Raw genomic sequence first — 19,975 nt, forward strand, 5'->3', positions numbered from 1 at the left:
TGTATAGGGGGGGGGGGGAATAAGAGGAGAGTGGAAAGAAGGAAGGAGACGGAGCGGCGCCGAGGAGACCCGCCGGCGGCGGCGGCTACTGCTGCTCTGCCGCTTCGCTTCTCAGCCCGCGGAAGAGGAAGGGAAAAGTTCGCGCCGGCCAGCCGCTAGCCCTGCGAACTCCCCGCTAGTTATCCCTCTTTCCCAGCACGCCCACTCCGTCGCGAGCCCCTACCGGGGCCTTTTCCCTCTCTCTTCCCCAAGCATAGTGCGGAGAGGATCTTGAGCGAGCCTCTGCCGAGCTGCAAAGGGCCGCCTCGCAAGTGTTGCGCATCGAAGTGAGCCTTTGCTGAAGGGCGTTCTCGCAAGTGGAAGGTGTCAAAGTGAGCCCCTGCTGAGCGGCACACGGGGCTTTCCCTCCCAACTGTGCCGAGAATCAAACCGAGCCGCGGCAGAGTGCCGTCTTGCAAGTGTTGCTTCTCGAGTCGATCTTTCGCTGAGCAGTGGAGGGGCATTCTTGTAAGTGTAAGGTACCAAGGGGAGCGCCTACTGTGCTGTGCTGACCTTGCCCTCTAAGCACAGGGATCCCAAAGGCGGGTGTCAGACTCTTCCGCATTCTGATTTTCATCACTTGTGTGTTCCTGTTGCTTCTGGTCCCCCCCTCCCCCCCTTGTGTTTTGCTGTCTCTAGTAGTCCCAGAGGGAGCAAAACACATGTGGAAAGGGGGGGGGGACCCAAAACAATAGGGACAAACGAGTGACAAAAATGAGAATGCGGAAGAGACCTTTAAAGTGAGCGGCAGAGGTCTGCATCGCATATTGAATCGACCATTAGCTGACCAGTTGAGTGCATTCTTGCAAAAGTAGGGTCAGAAAGGGCCACTGCCAAGCTGCTCAGGGCTGTCATGCAAGTGTTGTGTACCAAAATGAGCCTTTACTGAATGGTGGTGGATGTTCTTGGAAGTGTAGCATGTCGAAATGATGCCCTCCAGAGCTGCAGGGGCCTTTTCTGTGAGGGTATTGATCTTGGAAGTGTTCACATCAGCACAAGTCTACGGAAATGTAGTGTACTTTTTTGCAACTTTGCATGTAGTCAGCCCCTACTGAGCTACAGTGCATTTCCCCCTGCACATAATACTGCATGCACACCCAAGTAATTCTTCCAGAGTCTTTTTTTTTGTGTGTGTCCACCTGTATAAACTTCAGCCCCTGCTCCTTTGTATGTTTATGTTCAGATGTGAATTCCTGTTTATGCTCAGATGTGAATTCCTGGAGCCTTGTTTCCGGGGGTAATAATGGGTGCCTCCATAATCGCATATCTGCCTGTCAGTAAATATGCACAGACTTGGAAGGAACCTTGGAGGTCATCTAAACTGACCAAGAATGGACTACAACAATCAAACAGCCCTGGAGCAAGCTGACCCAAGTGGTCCATGCAGCACCATAGGATCTGCTAGGCTCAGACCTGGGAGTGGCAGTGATTCCAACAAGTGTTCGCATCATTGCCATGGGCTGGGTCTGTTTGCTTCCTGAATTGTAAGGATCACTTCCGACTTTTTTCTGGTCGTCAGTGGCCCTCCAGAGCACCGACCCACTGGGAAATTTCCTTGTAAACTGGCAGGCTGGTCCCCCAGTGAGTCCAGTGCCCTGCTCCATTCAGGAATAGTCAGTTTAAATAGGATTCCCAGGATGGCTTACCAGGGTTCCTGCATCACATGTCCTCCAGCCATTTTACCATAGAAGACTGCAGAAATAAGGTAGTCTGGATCCTGTTGATATCCTTATTCTGAAAACAGACTGCACGCAGTAGGTTATACTTCCATGTAAGTCATGCCGGCCACATGACCACGGAATCGTCTTCGGACAGCGCTAGCTCTTCGGCTTTGAAACGGAGATGAGCACCGCAGCCCTAGATTCGGACTCGACTGGCTTTCGAGCAAGGAAACCTTTACCTTTTTAAGCATGCTGGAAGTCCTGAGTTCAGTGGGACTGTGTTGTTGAGTAGACATGCATAAAGTTGCGTTGCATCTCTGCTCTATTCCTACAGATTTGGCTGGACTCTTTTTTTTTTTGATGGGCAAGGAGGGAGGGGGGAAGTGAGAGGGGACATCCAAAACTACTCCCCTTTCCCTCTCCTATCTTTAATTCCCTGCCCCAAAGTGAAACATTGATTAATCAAGAATAATAAAAACCAGTGATTCTGAACTCTCAACTGCCAACATTGGTCAGAATTCATCCACAAGTACTTGTTGAAAGGATGTCAAAATTATTCTTTCTTTTTTTTAAGTACCCGTTAGGTACACTTTTATTATTTTCCATATAAATTATTTTTTAGCCATTCTGGTTTGAACTATGACAGCAATGCTTAAGATCCAGTTGTGTCACAGTAATAATTCCAGAGAGGTACCTATTACATGCAGCTGTCAAAGTGGTCTGTAGTCCACAAAAGCCTTATGCTAGTATAAAAATCTGCTAGTCTTCAAGATGTCACAAGATTTCCAATAGTGTCACAGTTGGCGATCTTGATTATTTGTAGCCTCTAAGCTAATGTAGAAAGGAGGGTGGGGAGTGGGAAGGAATCTGCTTGCACTCTTATCTACTTTGATTTTGAATGTGAAACGGATACCGGAGGTTTATCAATCCACATTAAGTTTGCAATCCTAAGGATACTTTTCTGGCAGTAAGTCCTGTTGAATAACATGGGGCTTCCAAATAGACCTGCTTAGGGTGGCTTCCTAAGTGACATGTTCCCCACTTAAGGATACTATACCTCTCTAAACCCTTCTGTATTCACTCGAAGCAATTTGGTGGTGGTGGTCTGTTCCTGGAAGAGCATTGACTGTGTATTTGACTTGCATTTACTGAAGATCACATGGATTAGTTATCCTGCTAACTACCATTGCACTTGGTTAAAAAGTACATTTTCCACTGCCTTCCAATATCTTTTTAGATGCTATGGAAAATTCTAAACATGTCTCTTTGGTGATTATCTGTACAGAACAGTGATTGTTTCATGTTAATCCTGTGTTAAATGACTTCCCTTGTGTATCATGAGGTTAATGTGTACTAGTTGCGCCAATGTACATCAGATCAGCTTTTTTTGTCCATATATGCCCGATAACCAGGAGCACACACTGGTGCTTACAGTTAATTAGTTAAGAATACCAACTCTTTTCCATTTGAGAGGAGTTTGCATCTAATGTTTATGAAAACGAACTGTGTTTTCAAGTGCTTTATGTTGACATTAACTTTCCCCCCTTACTTCACATTTTTATTACTGTTGTAGCAAGCAGCATACTGTAAAAAGCCCAGTGTAAGATGGCAGCTTAAAACACAGCATAGGAGAAAGAGTAGCAGTTAACTCCCAGTTCATTGTTTACCATAAAGGTGAACTAGTTTGCCACTTGATTGTCAGTTGTTACAGATTATTGTAACTTAAAAAAAAAAATTAACAAAAGAAGGCACTTTACCACTGATTTGCAGGGGTTTCAACTCATTCCGAGCAGGCACACAGCAGCTATGCGCCCTCAGCTTTGCCAAAGACATAAACCTCTTTTTAAAAACGGGAATGGCAAGAGCAGCATTTTAAAAGAAATTTAGTTAGCGCTGTATTTATTTCCTGCACAGAATTGGACCAATACAATCACAAATAGACCAGCACCTATGATAACTCACTATAAAGGACCAAGGCAGCATAATGTTTTCAAAATTATTTAATAAAAGTTTGATGTTTTCTAAGGTAATCCAAATGTTTATTAAATCTTTCAAAACTAGATACCAGAAAGCCTTGTATGCTTCACAGCTTCACTATTAATGAAACTACCATTCTGACCACACCTTTTAGCACTTGTCTGCAGCCCTTCTGAAGAATATATTTAATTCTGCATAGCATTAAGTCCATAAACTCATGATTTTTGACACTTCTTAGCAGAGTTGGTTTTAAGAGCTTTAGTAAGTGAAGTATGTTTCTGCTACTCAGACATAATGTACTATTTTGTACTTTCAGGGCGTGCTCTTGTGAACATGTCACATCTTCCATGTAGACAGTGTTTTTCACTGGAGCTTCCTGAATCTGAACCACATGTGGTTCCTTCTAGTTCCCATTTTCATTGCATACTCACCATGTCCAGCTAATTGCTACCATTTATTGCATTGTGTGCTACTGATGCAGTTAAAATACAATTTCAGTCTGTTGCTTTTAGGCTGTAGCAGTGGACAGGGACTCTAATTGTTGATGCTGAATTCAAAATGTGTTTCTGTGATCCTTTCTGAGTGCCCCCAAACTGACTTCAGATGGAATAAATTCCATGTATTTTCCTGTTCTCCTGTGCCTTGAACTCTGTGCATGGATGCAGCTGTGCATCATGAACATTTTAGTTGTATGTGCAGTTATAGCAGTTTCTTATTCATAATATGGATGGGATTGGGAAGCAGCTCTACCTCCTACCATCCCCATCATCTTGTCAGAGTGTTTCAGAATGCATGCTGCAGTTCTTTCAGGTAAAATTTACTAATTGTAAAGTATTTAATGCCTCTCCCAACTGTGAACACTTTTAACACTGTCTCTTTCATGGGATCTGAGGATTGACTATCTTCTCTGTGTCTTCCTGGTGGTATTTGTTTGAACTTCACTTTTTCATGGCCACAGTTCCCAAACCTTGTGTAGCTCTTCTCAAATATTAAACTTAGAAAGAGCAGACCAGCTTGTGCATGAGCAATATCTCTGTCTCCTCTTCACCCCTCTAATTCTTCTGCCTGCAGTCTTCCAGTTTGCAGCCTGAATGCTTTGTTCACAGTTAAAGCAACAGTAGACAAATAAGGTGGGAGACATTGTGTGGCTTCTAAAATGTTGAATTTTTCTTCATTCAAGGCTTGTAATTTTTAAAAAATTTCTTTGGGAGAGTGCTACATTGTTTTACTGCATGTTGTTTGGAGTACTATCTGAGCTCAGCAAAAGGCTCACTTCGTACTTCTTGTCCTTATCTTCTACATAGATATTGTAAAGCAGGAAGGATTCACTTTTTGATTTGGCTTGTATACTTTGCAGATTAAATATACTGGCTTCAGGGACAGACCACATGAAGAAAGACAGGCCAGGTTTCAGAATGCCTGCCGGGATGGACGGTCTGAGATAGTGAGTATCTATTGTTATATACTACGCTTTAATGAAATGCATTTAATTGTTGTGTTTTCTCTCATTCTGTTTTCCTGGATACAGCTAGGAGGCATAATCAGTCTTATTTCAGACAAAGAGTAACAATTGGATAATTAGAAACCATTCTGATTCATTGTGCTTGCATTCCAGTATGAAATTAATATTCTAAACTTCTTGTTCTGATCTGCTGTCTTTACAAACATGGGAAAGTATAGAATAAGTACACCTAGGTCTATAAATTTGGGAAGTCAGATCACGATGCAGATAGATAACTTAATCATAGTTCTGTAAAATAACTGCAGATTTAAGGTATACTGATTAACTGATACATATACTGTTTATTTTGAAACGTATCTTTTTCTGTAGAAGAGGTTATCAAAACAGTTATGGGGGAAAGTCTCGAGTTGCTGACGTACTAATTGGGGATAGTTAATTGGTCACTCAGTCTCTGTCTACGTTTCCCCGAGTAAAGCTTATAGTACAGAGGATGCCTGAGCTGTTGATAGCATCTGTGCAAAAGTTAATTTTTATCACCCTGCCTATTCATTTGTGGAAGGCCTGAAAAAAACAGCTGTCTTTCAGTTTATAGAAATCTCCCTACCTGATTGCTTTAGGGTAGTTCATTTTAGCCACAGGTAACTGAATGAGTTGTTTAGATCCCTGACTAGACTCCCTACATTTTTGAAATGGTGGTGTTGCATGTTAAATTCATCATCGTTTTATTTATAAAGTGCCCAGCAGTGTCATCCTAAGCAGAATTAAACCTTTCTAAGTCAGTTGAAGTCTGTGGGCTTAGAAGGGTGTAATTTTGCTTGGGGTAGTACTGTAAAACTAGGTAATCTACGTAATATGTTTAAGAAGAGGATAAAATTAATAGCCACTTTAGTATTAAAAGGAGTTAGAAATGAACTAAGTAGGGGTTAGTTATTGAGAGGCATTCATAACTGCAGAACAGTGTGTCAGCGGGAAAACTCCTCAAAACTACAGTAAAAGCGCAGTCCTACATGTGTCTGCTTAGCAATAACACAGTATTCAGAAAAGAGTATGTAGGCTTGCACCCTTAGTAACTCTGTGCAGGAAAATTAAAAGTACAGTTAAGTAGTTCGCATTCTAGCCTGGCCATAATTACAACAACAAAGAATGTAGTTCGATACTAAAAACCTTTTGAAGGCAACAAGCCCATTCCAACTGCTGTAGCACATTAGTTTTAAGTTTTACAGATTAAAATGCTTGTTTCTTTTGAGTGTGGTTACAGGATGTTCATGTCTTAGAAATATGTTATGACAGAGAGAGATTGCTCACTTCAGTGGACTGTAATGTGAAACTACTGGATTTTGGTGTACTTTAAAAAAGCTGCTTGGAACATTATTTGATTATCAGTTCTTGCATGAAGCCCATACACATTAACTGATGACCTGTGATTTCATTTTTTAGCAAAACGTCTTAGGAATCCTCCATTGTTTCCAAATATGTTGTTTTTGTACACCCCAGACTATATGTGATCCAAATAACTGTGATTCTTATATCTGTTTGTTTTTGAGGTTATTTGTAATGTTCTCAGTGTACAGATTTTCAAGGTGTCTGATGAACATAAAATATAATAAAATCAATACACAATAAATAATGAATATTAATTCTTGGTGATAGAAGAAGTAATAATTTTAAACTTATCAGCCAGCAGCTTGCAAAATTTAAAAAACATTAATACTGTAAGCCAGTATAAAACTTTAAAACCAGTAAAACAGTTTTTTAAAAAGCATATAAGAACACAAGACCAATATAAAAAGAGGTAGTTTAACAAACAAGAGTAGGTTTAGCGTCATTCAGATAAGTCAAAAAGCAGTCTGGGTAAAAGTTAATGTTTTCCCCTGGCGCTGAAAACTCAACATCTTGGTACCAGCCAAATAACTATGGGAAGGGCATTCAGAAAACAAGGTGCCACGACTGAAAAGGTCCTGTCCCTTGTAGCTACCTGCCTTATATCAGAAGATGTAGTACATCAAGGTCTCCCAACAGTTATCTGTAGAGGTAGAAGAAGAAAAGAAGAGATTGGATTTATACCCAACCTTTCACTACCCAAAGGAGTCTCAGAGCGGCTTACAAACTCCTTACCCTACCCCTCCCCACAACAGACACCCTGTGAGGTAGGTGGGGCTGAGAGAGCTCTGATGGAAACTGCTCTGTTTCAAGAACAGCTGTGCCAGAACTATGGCTTGCCCAAGGACATCCAACAGGTCAAGTGGAGGAGTGGAGAATCAAACCCGGTTCTCCCAGATTAGAGTCTGCACACTTAACCACTACACCTAAGTGGCTAGGTTCAAATGAGAGCAGACAGTCCTTTAGGCACCTTAGTCTCAGGCCATTAAGGGCTTAAAGAGTGATCACTAGCACTTTAAATTGGGCCCTGAAGTATTTTTATTTTAGTTCATTTATACCCTGCCTTTCTCCCCACTGGGGACCCAGTGGCTTACATCATTCTCCTATCTCTTTTTTTAAAAACTTTTTTATTGCTTTTATACTATATACTACCAACTCCACAGTACAAATTCTCCTCTCCACCATTTTTTCCTCACAACAACCCTGTGAGGTGAGGTAGGCTAGGCTGAGTATATCTGATTGGCCCAGGATCACCTGGCAAGCTTCCACAACAGAGTGGGGATTTGAACCTTGGCCTTCCAGATCCTGGACTGACACCCTTAATCATTACACCACACTGGCTATTGGAGAAAAGTAAATTGGGAACCGCTGTAGCTCTTTCAGTACTGGTGAGATGCATTCTCCAGAACAAATCAGTCTTCTGGGTGCATGTTATGCAAATAGCAGCTTCTAAATCATCTTCAAAGGCAGACCAACATGATCTAACCAAGATGTGATTAGAGTATGAATGACTGTAGCCGGGTCATGCCTCTTGAGGAAAAGGCCACAGCTGATAAGCCAACCAAAACTGACTAAAAGTGCTCGGGACTGCAGAGGCTCCATCATTAGAACCAAATATAATGGCATCCCAGGCAGTGTTCCCTCTAAGCTGAGTTAGTGTGAGCTAGCTCACAGTTTTTTAGCCTCCGGCTCACACATTTTTTGTCTTAGCTCGGGAAGGATGGCTCCAGAGCAAACTAATTTATGCAGCAGCCAATTCGCTTGCTTACAATTTTAATGCCAGTAGCTCACCAAGTAGATTTTTTGCTCACAAGACCTCACAGCTTAGAGGGAGCATTGATCCCAGGGTATCTCTCAGTGCATGATCTGTAGCTCTTGTTTTGATGTTTACAAACTTGGTATCCTAGTACTAATGTGGTAGCTGTTGCTTGTTCTCACCTTTTAACTACATAATGAGAATTAAGCAATACATGACTGCCCAAGATTATCAAATGGCCAGTGCTATTCCTTATTTTCAGGGTGTGAAAATGATACTTTAATCCTTGGAAGAGAGGATTATATCTAGAGGCTGACAGCTTATGACATCCAGAATATGACATAGGTATCCACATCTGCACCTTAATTGAGTCCTAAAATGAACTTCAAATTCTTTACTGACTTTTTATAGAACATCTTAATTGGTTAGGATTCATATCCATGAGTTAAAAGGTTTTCATTAATTAAGGGCTGTAGAGAACTGGTTGGTGGGCAAAAACATTGTACAGTGAATTTCATGCATTTTGAAACAGCAGAATGTATCAGACATGCTTAATAAAATAAATAATTAACTTAAACTCTACACTTGTCTCAGTTTGAGGAATTGATTCTTTGTTAGATGTATAAAAGAAGAAACAATGCAAGTTTTTACTCCCCTCCCATGGTGTTTTTATATATATATATTCTCCTCCCCCCCCCCCGGTCAGGAAAGTGATTGAGGTGGGAGAGGGGGGAGGCAAGATAACTTTGTTCTGCAAGTGGAAATCTTTCTGCCTGCAGAACAACTATGAGAAATCTAAGCCTTACTCACCATCCCCAACTGAAATGAAACCTGTGTAACTGCATAATGTTGATTTATATTTAGATACTAAGCTTGAAGCATGGATCCATAATTTGCTTATGTCACTTTGTAAAATACTGATAATAAATAGCTATTTCTCCTTCATTTATCCTCTGGATTTTTATTATATTGTCCTGTTAACAAAGTGTTCTTTTTATGAATTTGGATGGTGCAAGCTGTGCTTGACTGCTGAATTCACTCCTATAAGTAGCCTCTAGCAGCATGGCCATGCTCCAAGTGTGTTCTAGGTAGGCAAACTTGCCTGAGTCCAGTCTGTAGTTCAGTAGTTCTGAAGGCTGAAGATGTTACTGAGTGAATTATAAAATTCAGTTGCTGTATTACTATGTCTATACATTTACACTGCAGCATGCATCATAGCTGTATTTCATTTTAATTTTGCACATTGATCTGATTGGTACAACTGAATTGATAATTCATCAAATTTAATTATTAGTATTAAATCTTCAAACTATTGTTTCTATTGAGAGAGCCAAAAAGTAAGACCCATTTTAGGCTATTCTACTTTAAATAATGTAGGCAAAATTTGTATTTACATTTTGAGGCAGTCTTCCTTAAAGATCAGATTATTTATTGTAGCATAAAACATTGTTAAATGATCTTGGCTGCATATGTAAAGCTTGTCATTTGAGTAAAAAAAATTACTTTCAGTATTTGCATTTGTTTTCTTTTGATACTGCGGTAGTTCCTCTTAGTGTATTTGTATAATGTGCACTAGTCCTGTGTAAAATCAGTAATGTTTCTTTCAATGGAACATCCACTGACTTTCATTTAGTAATGAGTTTTCCACATTATTTTAAAATGTGCAGAGTTAGACTGTGTTTACACTAGGGAAATACAGCTCTTAAAGTTTTCTAACCAACTAAATTGACTTAAAACAGCAAGTTAGCAATTTCAGATAGTATTCTGAAATAGATTCTGATGTCTGCAAAAATAATTTACATTATTGATTCTCTGCTGTACCTTATAACTGAGGTAGCCAATGGCAAATGTTGTCAAAATGGGATTAGATGTCTGTAACTTAATACTTAAGAAAAATGATGAGTGCATGTTTTTGACTATGAGTATTCTTTTATGCTGCTTGGCTTTAAGACAAACTGATGTAAAAATAAATGACTGCCTGCATAATTTATGTAATGTCTTGCTCCCTGATCCTGTTTGTATTGATTTTTCTAAAAGGCTTTTGTGGCCACAGGAACCAATCTGTCTCTCCAGTTTTTTCCGGCCAGCTGGCAGGGGGAGCAGCGGCAGACACCAACCCGAGAGTATGTTGACTTTGAAAGAGAGGGAGGCAAGGTAAGGATGCAAAAGTTGAGATTGTAGTTTTCCAGAGGCCTTAAGATATGAACTGAAGGTTATAACACAGAACTTTAATGATTCTGCTACAGACCTGTTTAATATGTATATGCTATAGATCACTATATTCTTTATTTTTTATGGTGATGGCTTCCTGTTACTTGTTTAATTTGTGCACAAGGTAGATCATGCTATCAGTTTTGTGTAAATGTAGCAGCAGCCTTGTGGCTCTTAAATGGTTTCTGCAAAACTGCAAGATAATTTAGGGGAGGGGAGAATATTTAGCCATGTGTGTAAGAAATTTACCTTGAAGCATATAGGGAAGCCAGCACTTGCTGGGGACTTTTGAGACATCACCAAGCACCAATAGATCATCAGTGCAGGGACATCTAATTGGAGTACTGTCCAAGACTGCTGTATATCTTTTAGAAATAGTGAATAGCTCAGATTTTCTGCTTAACATTCTTTTGAAGTCCTGCATTGGCTGTTCCAGCCACAACACTACAGATAAGTGACTATAAATAAAAAATAATCTGTTTGAAAGTTCAGTACTAGGGCATTCTTACTGGGGCCTTTGAGTTCAAAACAAAAAGGAGCTGGGAAATGGGCACAAATGTTTTTATCAGCAACCTTTTTTATAGGGCTTTAGTTGACACCTCATATTTAAGGTAAAAATTATTTTGAATGAAAATCAGCAATCATTTTCTTCTTAATATTACTGTTTGCTGAACAGAGATAAATTACCAAGTACTATCACGTGGACATTTTCCTATCTTGGGATGGACAGAGGTGTTGAGTATTCGGGAAAAGAAATATAATGAACTTCTAAAGGTAGCTGAGACCTATTTACTATTATCTAGAAAGTGCAGATCCCTAAGATCATATGGCACATGTATAAGAAGGAAAGAGAAAATACACTTGTAGAAAAGAGAAAATACACTGTCATGGATGAAAATCACACAAGTGTCTATTAATGGTTTTTTGTGTTAAGGAAATGTTACCAGTTATCATACACTGAGATATACTTCCAAGTTAACAGTTTTTTGCACAACCACATACGAAAAACGTTTTGTGAAGATGAACACAACAGAAGTTTTGTATCTTTCCATTCATGGGAAAAGTACCAATCTTGTAGCTTCTATACTGAGTTTGTTATATCCAGTTTTGGCTGCAATTATTAAATTTATACCTGTTGGAGATTTTGGCACAGTTACTTTTTCTAAGTGAACTTCTTGTTGAATCGGGATTTAGATCTACTTTGAAAAGTTGTTCTATTAGTGTATATCACATGGTAGTGAGCTTAAAATGAAAGATTCTATCCTGCCTTTTAGTGATTTGGGTAGAAGGAAAAGGTAAATATAATCTCTCATCAGCTGTGACCTTGAGTTTTTAAATATCTGAATTATCTGATATTATGTTTTCTCTAATCCCAGAATTTTATGTTGATATATTTATGTTTCATAAAGATATCCAAATTACTTTACAAATCACTTTACACCAAGCTTTGCCTAAAATGAATAGTAAGAGTAGCAAATGGTTTAGGTAAAATTCATGAAACGCTTCCATTCTGCCAAGGAGGGAGCCTTATTCTGGTGCGAGAGGCATGTTCCTGTGGAAGAAAGTTCCTTTGCACTAGTGGTAGTTTCCACCATTAGTGCAATGGAACTTTTAGATCCCACCCATGGAGTTTGTACACATGCCTAGTTTAATATTTTCCATCAGTGGATGAAAATAAGCTTTATTGCTTCTATTTCAAGATACAGTATTGAAATCTAGGGGTAGAAAAATAGTTGTGTTGATGTTGAACACCTCTTATTGTTATTGACTGAATGTATAGCTGAGTAACAGATTTTTGAAGTGGGCAGCTGTCCTGAATGTTCTGATACAGTATCTGTTCTTACTTTCAGTGCTGTTTCAATATGAATAGTTCAGTTCTACAACAGATGCTTTCATAGTTCACTGAGTACTTATTTGCTATGTTTGTCAAGTCTCTAAACCTAATAGTTTCCATATCATAGTACAGAAATTTGGAGAAGGGGGCAGGGTGATATATGATGAACTAGCCTGTGGCAAAGAAATGTGATTACGATGACCTTCTAAAATATATATTAGTGGCTAAATAAAGACAGCATTTTTTGTCACTGATGGCTGCTGGCTCGTGTATGGAGTAGACTATAATTACTGTAGGTAGCTAATCAGAGAAGCCTTGCTATGCTGTTAGATTTACCCCTATAGAACTGGGAGACAAACAGCCCTCCTTCCTATTGCCACTAAGCAAATAATGCCATCATGAAACTTTTTAAAAAAGTAAGATGTCACCTACATCTACAGTTGCATGCTTAGCTTTCTGGAATATTATACAACATTTGACCATGGTCAGTTGACCAATGATTCAATTGTTAACCAATTCTAAATGATCCTGAGGAGCTACTCTGGCTTGAGTGAGAGCTGCCCTATTTGAGAAAGGCAGAGTAGCAAGAAAACCTTTCTCAGTCAATTATCTTTTTATGGTGTTGAATTGTTTGATGTCTACAGATAGTGCCACTAGAGTGAATAGGGAAAGACTGAATGCACAGATTAATATTGAAGGTGGGTAATAGATATCATAGAATATTTTGTTTTTGAACTCAGAGGAAAATAATTTCAGTGATACATCATTATTGTTGCCATCAAAAGAGTACAGAAATGCATCAAATGCTGGAGATAGATATTTAGGAATAGATTTATTATTATAAGAAGAGATTGGATTTATACCCCGCCCTTCACTCGGAGTCTCAGAGTGGTTTACAAACTCCTTTCCCTTCCCCTCCCCACAACAGACACCCTGTGAGGTAGGTGGGGCTAAGAGAGCTCTTTCCAGAACTATGGCTTGCCCAAGGTCATCCAGCAGCAGCAAATGGAGGAGTGGGGAATCAAACAGGTTCTCCCAGATTAGAGTCTGCGCACTTAGCCACAACACCAAACTGGCTTATAATATTGCCAAACACATGTATGTGCTTAAATATATTTTTATTTCAGAGATAAGAATGTGGCATGTAATCTTTAGCAATAAATTTGCAATTAAACAATTAGAAGCAGTTTTTGATAGGTACAAGGCTAACATTTCCTTTAAAACATAATTATGTAAAAATCACTTCATACTTAATAGCATTTGATAGATGGAAGCAAAATCCCAATGGAATGTTTAAATTACCTTCCTTGTTTCATCTGTTTGATACCCATCACCTTAAGGACCTTTACAAATATGGAAAGAAAACACTTTATTTTGAAACGTTACCCTAGGACCTGGAGATTTTTTCCATATTTAATACTTCCCACAAGAAGGTTTTTGACTGCTGAAATATTACATATTTCAGACAGTTCCTAATTTCTTTGTTGCAGAGCTTGTCAAGACAACAGAAATGTACTGATAGGAGAGTGCAGAGCTTCTACCAGGCTCAAGACCTAGTTTAGATTTCTCCTTTTTTTCGAACCCAGTGTTTTTGGTAGTGGTAGAGTGAAGGATCAAAAACGCTGCTTCAGAATTGGGCATGCATTTCAGCACTTTTTATTCCCAGTATTTAGTGTTTGTAGGTACTTGAGATATTCCATACATTATGTTCTATTTTTCCCTTCAGTTGGTCTGCACAGTGACCCAAACTATCCCTATTTATATGAATTAACTGAAGCTTTGCCAGAGAGTACTGCCCTTGAGCTTGATGTTGTATAACAAAATACACTTCTAGCCCCTAAACCATTTTAGGGAACATAGTAGGTTGTTGTTGTTGGTCCTCCATCAGAAATATTCAGTTAGTTAGCTGATATGTGTCTAGTTTGTTCACATGAGTGATGTTGGGTTGGCATGCTCCATGTGCAGCTTGTATACCAGACTTCCTACAGTGGGCACAGGAGTTCTAGGTGAAAAGGTTCCTTTCCTGTCTTGTGTAACAATTCTGTTTTACTGATTGAATTATGTAGACATGGCATTAGGAATAGGTATCATATTGTTTGGCTTATACACCCAGAGGTATTAAAAGAGCATTCGGCCAGATGTAGTTGGAATGGATGAGGACAAGAGGAGATATTATCTTTTTTTTTTCCCTCTTAAGAGAAGTGAGACATAGCCCCTTGCTTGGGAGTTTAACTCCCTCCTTCATTGTGTTTGACTAGCTGGCTGCTGAAGGTAAATCAGGTATCCTGTTTCATTTCCTTATTCTTCTGTGTTTCTAGTTACTTGCTGGCAGAACTTGCTTGTTTTTGTATGCCATCTCACTGGTTTCTGATGAATACACAGAGCAAAGGCTCAAGCAGTTTCATGAGGCTTCTGCAATAGCCAAGAAGGAGCCCATCAGTACAGACAGGCTCACATAAGCACTCTAGGAAAATGTAGCATTATCTGCCTCCTTTTTAAAAACTTTAATTTTTTGTGGCATACAGAAGGTTGTTTTGGGGCTGAGTTTTAACACACTCTTACCTTAAATTGTAATACATAAATACTCTAGGAAAGCTACATGTACACTTGTCCCCCACCCAGTAAATATAATTCTGCCATCTTGCTGGATGCATGGTGTTACTTTGAAGTATGTGCACTTAATACATCATATATTTGTGGTTTCCAGACACAGGCATATTTTACTCATGGATGTTTCAGCATTATTTTAAAATTGTTGGCAGACTTCTGGACCAGTGTTAACATTGTGGCTGCTTTTGTCATCAGATGCTAAACGTCAGAACGTGATGCGCATAGCAGGCCCTGCTAATTCCCCATGGCCTCTTAGGACTCCCAACTTAGAAGTTGTAGTTCTAATTCCCTTTGCTATGGTTGCAGTAAGGCCAACTGAGAACTGTAACTCCCTAGGTGAAATGCATCAAAAGTGGAGGTGTAAGAATGGAGGAGCTGGTGGAATGGGCCATTAGGACATCAAGGCAGCTTCCCCAGTGGCCAATGGGAGGGTAGGTGGGTCGTTGCCAACACGGCTTGGCTTTTATATATTATAGATATGTTGATCCTTAAAGCAAAGTGGGGCTGTTATGTGCCACAAACAAAGTGGGGCTGTTATGGCATTCTTTAATGTCTTTTTTTTTTTACTTTTAGAATATTTACTCTTTTTTGCTAATTCAATACAGGAGACATAGGTAAACATTTTATAATGACCAAATATATAGAAGTCTAAAATTAATAAGGAGTAGGAGAATATCTAGTGTTGAAAATATTCCACTGTAACCCTCTGTCTTATTAGTCTTAACCCCTAGAGGACCAGAAAGAAAAGTCTTGTGTTTATGGAAGTTACTGTGTCCTTTTGAATTAAGAAATTTCATAATCTTGAAACAGTACCTGAGAGACTGATGGGTTTTTTGTTGTTGTTTTGTTGGCATTTTCATATGTGCGTGTGTGAGTGTGTGTGCACCTGGAAGTCATGGCGACATCTGGTGACTTCCTACTCAGGCCCTGGAGAATATTCAGAGGGATGGCTAAATAAAACCTGCCCCCGCCTCCTGACTGCTGGTATTCCAGGGAGGTCTCCCATCCAGCTACCTACCAGAGTTGACCCTGCTTAGCTTTCAAGATCTGACGAGATTAGGCTTGCCTGGGTTATCCAGGTCAGGGCACCTTAAACTATGATTTTGAAGATGATAGATGGCATAGTTAATTAGAAGACCTTGTCCAGCTCGGCATGTTAAGGGGACAAGAGATTTGTATGCTATTTAAACCCTAACTCCAGTTAACGGATCCTACTCAGATCTAGAATTAAATGTGTAAAAGCAGCCTGTCTTCCTGGCAGAATTAGAGCAAGCTATTACTGAGCTGAGTAAAAGTATCAGATGATGAATACCAGCAAGCTTTTTATGCTGTGGTGGTGCAGTTTTGCATAGAATTCCTGAACAGACAGTGATGTCAGAATCTGGCAGACTTAATCTTGGAATGGAGGAATTAGTTGCAAATACCACACTACAGAACAGTGAGTCTCATCACAAACTAAGTATTTAAATTCAAAATATTTACAGGTGTACAGCAGAAAGGTTTCCCATTGAGAAAACTGGTATGCTAAAATATATGCACAGTAGACATATGCAAACCAGTTGATTGCACAGTGCTATAGAATACTATAGTAAAAGTATCTGCTCAGTGCTGCCTTGATTGTCAGTCACCCCGATCTCATTATTCCTTGCAGGAATACTTTGCACAGCTCTGGTACCAGCAGGGAAAATCTACTAAGCATTTACCCTACCCTATATAAATTCACTGCTGATCTGTTGAACTTGTATAGATTCAGCACATAAAACTCTGAATTGAGAACACTGTGTCTTTATAGGTTCTCCACAATTGTTTTCTACAGTTCACACAGAATCAGCAGTAGTATGTTGAACTGTTCAAATACCAGAGCATTTCCTAAGGTGCGCTGAAGAATGTTCCATAGCTACCTGTCTTCTCAGATCCAAGCATGCGAATATGTATTTTGTTTATGATACACTGTGTGAAAAAGTTGGGTTAAATTTCAGAGATGATCACTACATGGGCTTTGCTCTCAACAACTGCCTTTTTATAAAATGGGAAAGAAATAATACAAAAATAGCAGCGACCTGATAGGTTATATGAAGTAGCTGGTAGAATATCCCTTAAACACATTGGCAGTAATAGTGATAACTGTGAAACAGTGGCAGTGACTAAGCTCCTGCCTTAGTTCCTTTGAATTTTAGCCCATGGCTTGCTGTGTGTGCTTTTGTATGAGCCAGCCACTTAAACCAGAAGCAGCCCAATACATCGTTTATTGTTTGTTTGTTGCTGCATTTAAATTGTGTTATTTACTTCTGTAAGCCACTTATGGTCCCTTGAGGAAAGAAAGTAAAGGTAAAGGTTTCCCTTGCTTAAAAACTAATCGAATCCGACTCATCTCTGTTTCCAAGCCGAAGAGCCAGCGCTGTCGGAAGACGTTTCCATGGTCATGTGGCCGGCATGAATAAACAGTAAGGCACACGGAACACTGTTACCTTCACACCGATTTATCTACTTGCAATTTCTTGCTTTCGAACTGCTAGGTTGGCAGGAGCTGGGGCCAGAGACGGGAGCTCACTTCGTCACGTGGCACTAGGGTCTTGAACTGCTGAACTACAGATTGTACAGATTGCAGCGTGGAGTTGTGTAATGTTGTACTGAAGATTCCATAGTTAGTAGATCAGGCGTGTTTGGCTAGGTATGTGTACAAATGTGTAATGTATACTTTGTTCTAGAAATCACTTCATGGATTGAGAGCTACTTAAGGCTGATTCACAGTTTACTTTTGGCCACCAAAATCATGAGTGTGGTCTATTTGGCATAAGTAATATAATTCATGAGCTGAGAATGTGCAAATTCCAGCTGTAAGAACGTTTGTGATCTCACGTTGAAGATCAAAAATGTATTTCCAAGTTGTAAAAGTTGCCATGGCTGCAGTCCATGAGCTCTTGGCTCGCATTTTAAGCTACACATGGCTTGAACTTGCTCATTTAAGAAACCAACCCAGAATTAAGTGATCCGTATCTGACTAAGAGCAAGAGAAAATAACAGAGAGAAAAATCCAGTATTATAGAAGAAAATGTTTAAGGGGATCACAATTGTTATTTGTTTACTAGTTTTGTTTTGTTTTTCAAACAGTATGGTATAGTGTTTTTTGTTTGTTTGCCATCAAGTTACAGCCAGTTCATGGTGAGTTGGGTTTTCCAGTCAAGAGATGCCGAACTACAGATTGTACAGATTGCAGCGTGGAGTTGTGTAATGTTGTACTGAAGATTCCATAGTTAGTAGATCAGGCGTGTTTGGCTAGGTATGTGTACAAATGTGTAATGTATACTTTGTTCTAGAAATCACTTCATGGATTGAGAGCTACTTAAGGCTGATTCACAGTTTACTTTTGGCCACCAAAATCATGAGTGTGGTCTATTTGGCATAAGTAATATAATTCATGAGCTGAGAATGTGCAAATTCCAGCTGTAAGAACGTTTGTGATCTCACGTTGAAGATCAAAAATGTATTTCCAAGTTGTAAAAGTTGCCATGGCTGCAGTCCATGAGCTCTTGGCTCGCATATTAAGCTACACGTGGCTTGAACTTGCTCATTTAAGAAACCAACCCAGAATTAAGTGATCCATATCTAAGAGCAAGAGACAATAACAGAGAGAAAAATCCAGTATTATAGAAGAAAATGTTTAAGGGGACCACAATTGTTATTTGTTTACTAGTTTTGTTTTTCAAACAGTATGGTATAGTGTTGTGTGTTTGTTTGCCATCAAGTTGCAGCCAGTTTATGGTGACCCCTTAGGGTTTTCAAGTCAAAAGATGCTCAGAGGTAGTTTTCCATTGCTTACCTCTAATTAGCAACCCTGGTGGTCCCCCATCCAAATACTAATCAGGGCTGACCCTGCTTAGCTTCTAAGATCTAATGAGATTGGGCTAGCCTGGGCTGTCCAGGTCAGGATTTTTAAATAGCAGCTAGGGAATCAAATGTGTGTCAGGGAAACCTCTGAAGTTTGCTAGATGACCGTGAGCAAGGCAGACTCTTAGGCGAACCTGCATTACCTCTCTGTGGTGAGGATAGAATGGGAAAGGAGAGATCCATATTAACTGTCCTGAGTTCCTGTGTAGGTGGATTGGATAAAAATATTATGAATGAGTACAGATTGGCATTGGTAGTGTCAGTGTGAATGGTTGAGCTTGGCAGAGATTTACTAGGATAGCACAAACTTATTAATGCGCTCAACCTTTTGGTTCTCCCTCTGAGGTGGAGGACATCTTGTGGGTGATTCCCATCCATCACTTAGGGAGGCAGGACTAATTTCAATTACTTCCTGTTTCCTGTAGTGGGAGTCACCCTAGGCTCAGTTCTTTTCCTGCCTCAGAAGGGAGAGCAAACCCATGGCTCAGTTTTATTCCTGCCTCAAAAGGGAGAGCAGCTAGGTGTAGGCTCTGCCTAACCCTATATTTCTGAGTTAACTTACTTTCACTTTCTCCTTCCATCTTTGCTGTTCCCTCTCTCTGAAGAAACTTAAGAAAAATCAAATCCTTTTCTTCTTCCTTCCTATATGTTATCCTCTTTTCTCCCCCTCCCCCCTTTGGAGGTTGAGCATTGTCGGGCCGGTTGCTCTCTTAATGGGAGGGGGATCTCACAGACCGCCTTCCATGGCATTAAGAGAGGATAGCAGTGGATTTCTCTCCACTCCGGAGATAGAGGCTGTGGCGGTGGCCAACGCTCAACCAGTAGAGCAAGGTGAGGATGGCATTCCAAAGCACGCCAAACAGCTGCACACCCCTGCAGCATTTAAGGAGCCTGCGCCAGCCTCAGCGGCCATGTTGGAGTCCACTGGCCACTCTATGCTTTAAGACGGGAATGGTGAGCAGAGCCTAATCCCGCACATGGCGCACCCCGAAACCTATGGTTCAAGGGGGTTCATCGAGCTAGGCGTGATTGTGCCGATAATGCTCAAGGGGCCAAGGAAGATGACGAGTTGCAGAGCAGTGAGCAGAGCCTAATCCTGCACATGGCGCACCCCAAGACCTATGGTTCAAGGGGGTTCATCGAGCTAGGCGTGATTG

General features: G+C 40.1%; 1 protein-coding gene across 1 annotated transcript in view; it reads left to right on the forward strand.

Moving 5' to 3' along the window:
- The first annotated feature begins 1,702 nt into the window (after positions 1 to 1,702).
- Positions 1,703 to 19,975, forward strand: part of CBFB (core-binding factor, beta subunit) — a 59,081-nt gene continuing 40,808 nt past the window's right edge. Inside the window, exons 1-3 of the mRNA XM_015406099.1 lie at positions 1,703 to 1,744; positions 5,035 to 5,121; positions 10,313 to 10,429. Of these exons, the coding sequence (XP_015261585.1) occupies positions 1,703 to 1,744; positions 5,035 to 5,121; positions 10,313 to 10,429 (246 nt within the window). The remainder of the gene's footprint in view (positions 1,745 to 5,034; positions 5,122 to 10,312; positions 10,430 to 19,975) is intronic.

This window comes from Gekko japonicus, unplaced genomic scaffold (assembly GCF_001447785.1).
Source record: "Gekko japonicus isolate JY-2015 unplaced genomic scaffold, Gekko_japonicus_V1.1 scaffold757, whole genome shotgun sequence".
Lineage (NCBI taxonomy): Eukaryota > Metazoa > Chordata > Lepidosauria > Squamata > Gekkonidae > Gekko > Gekko japonicus.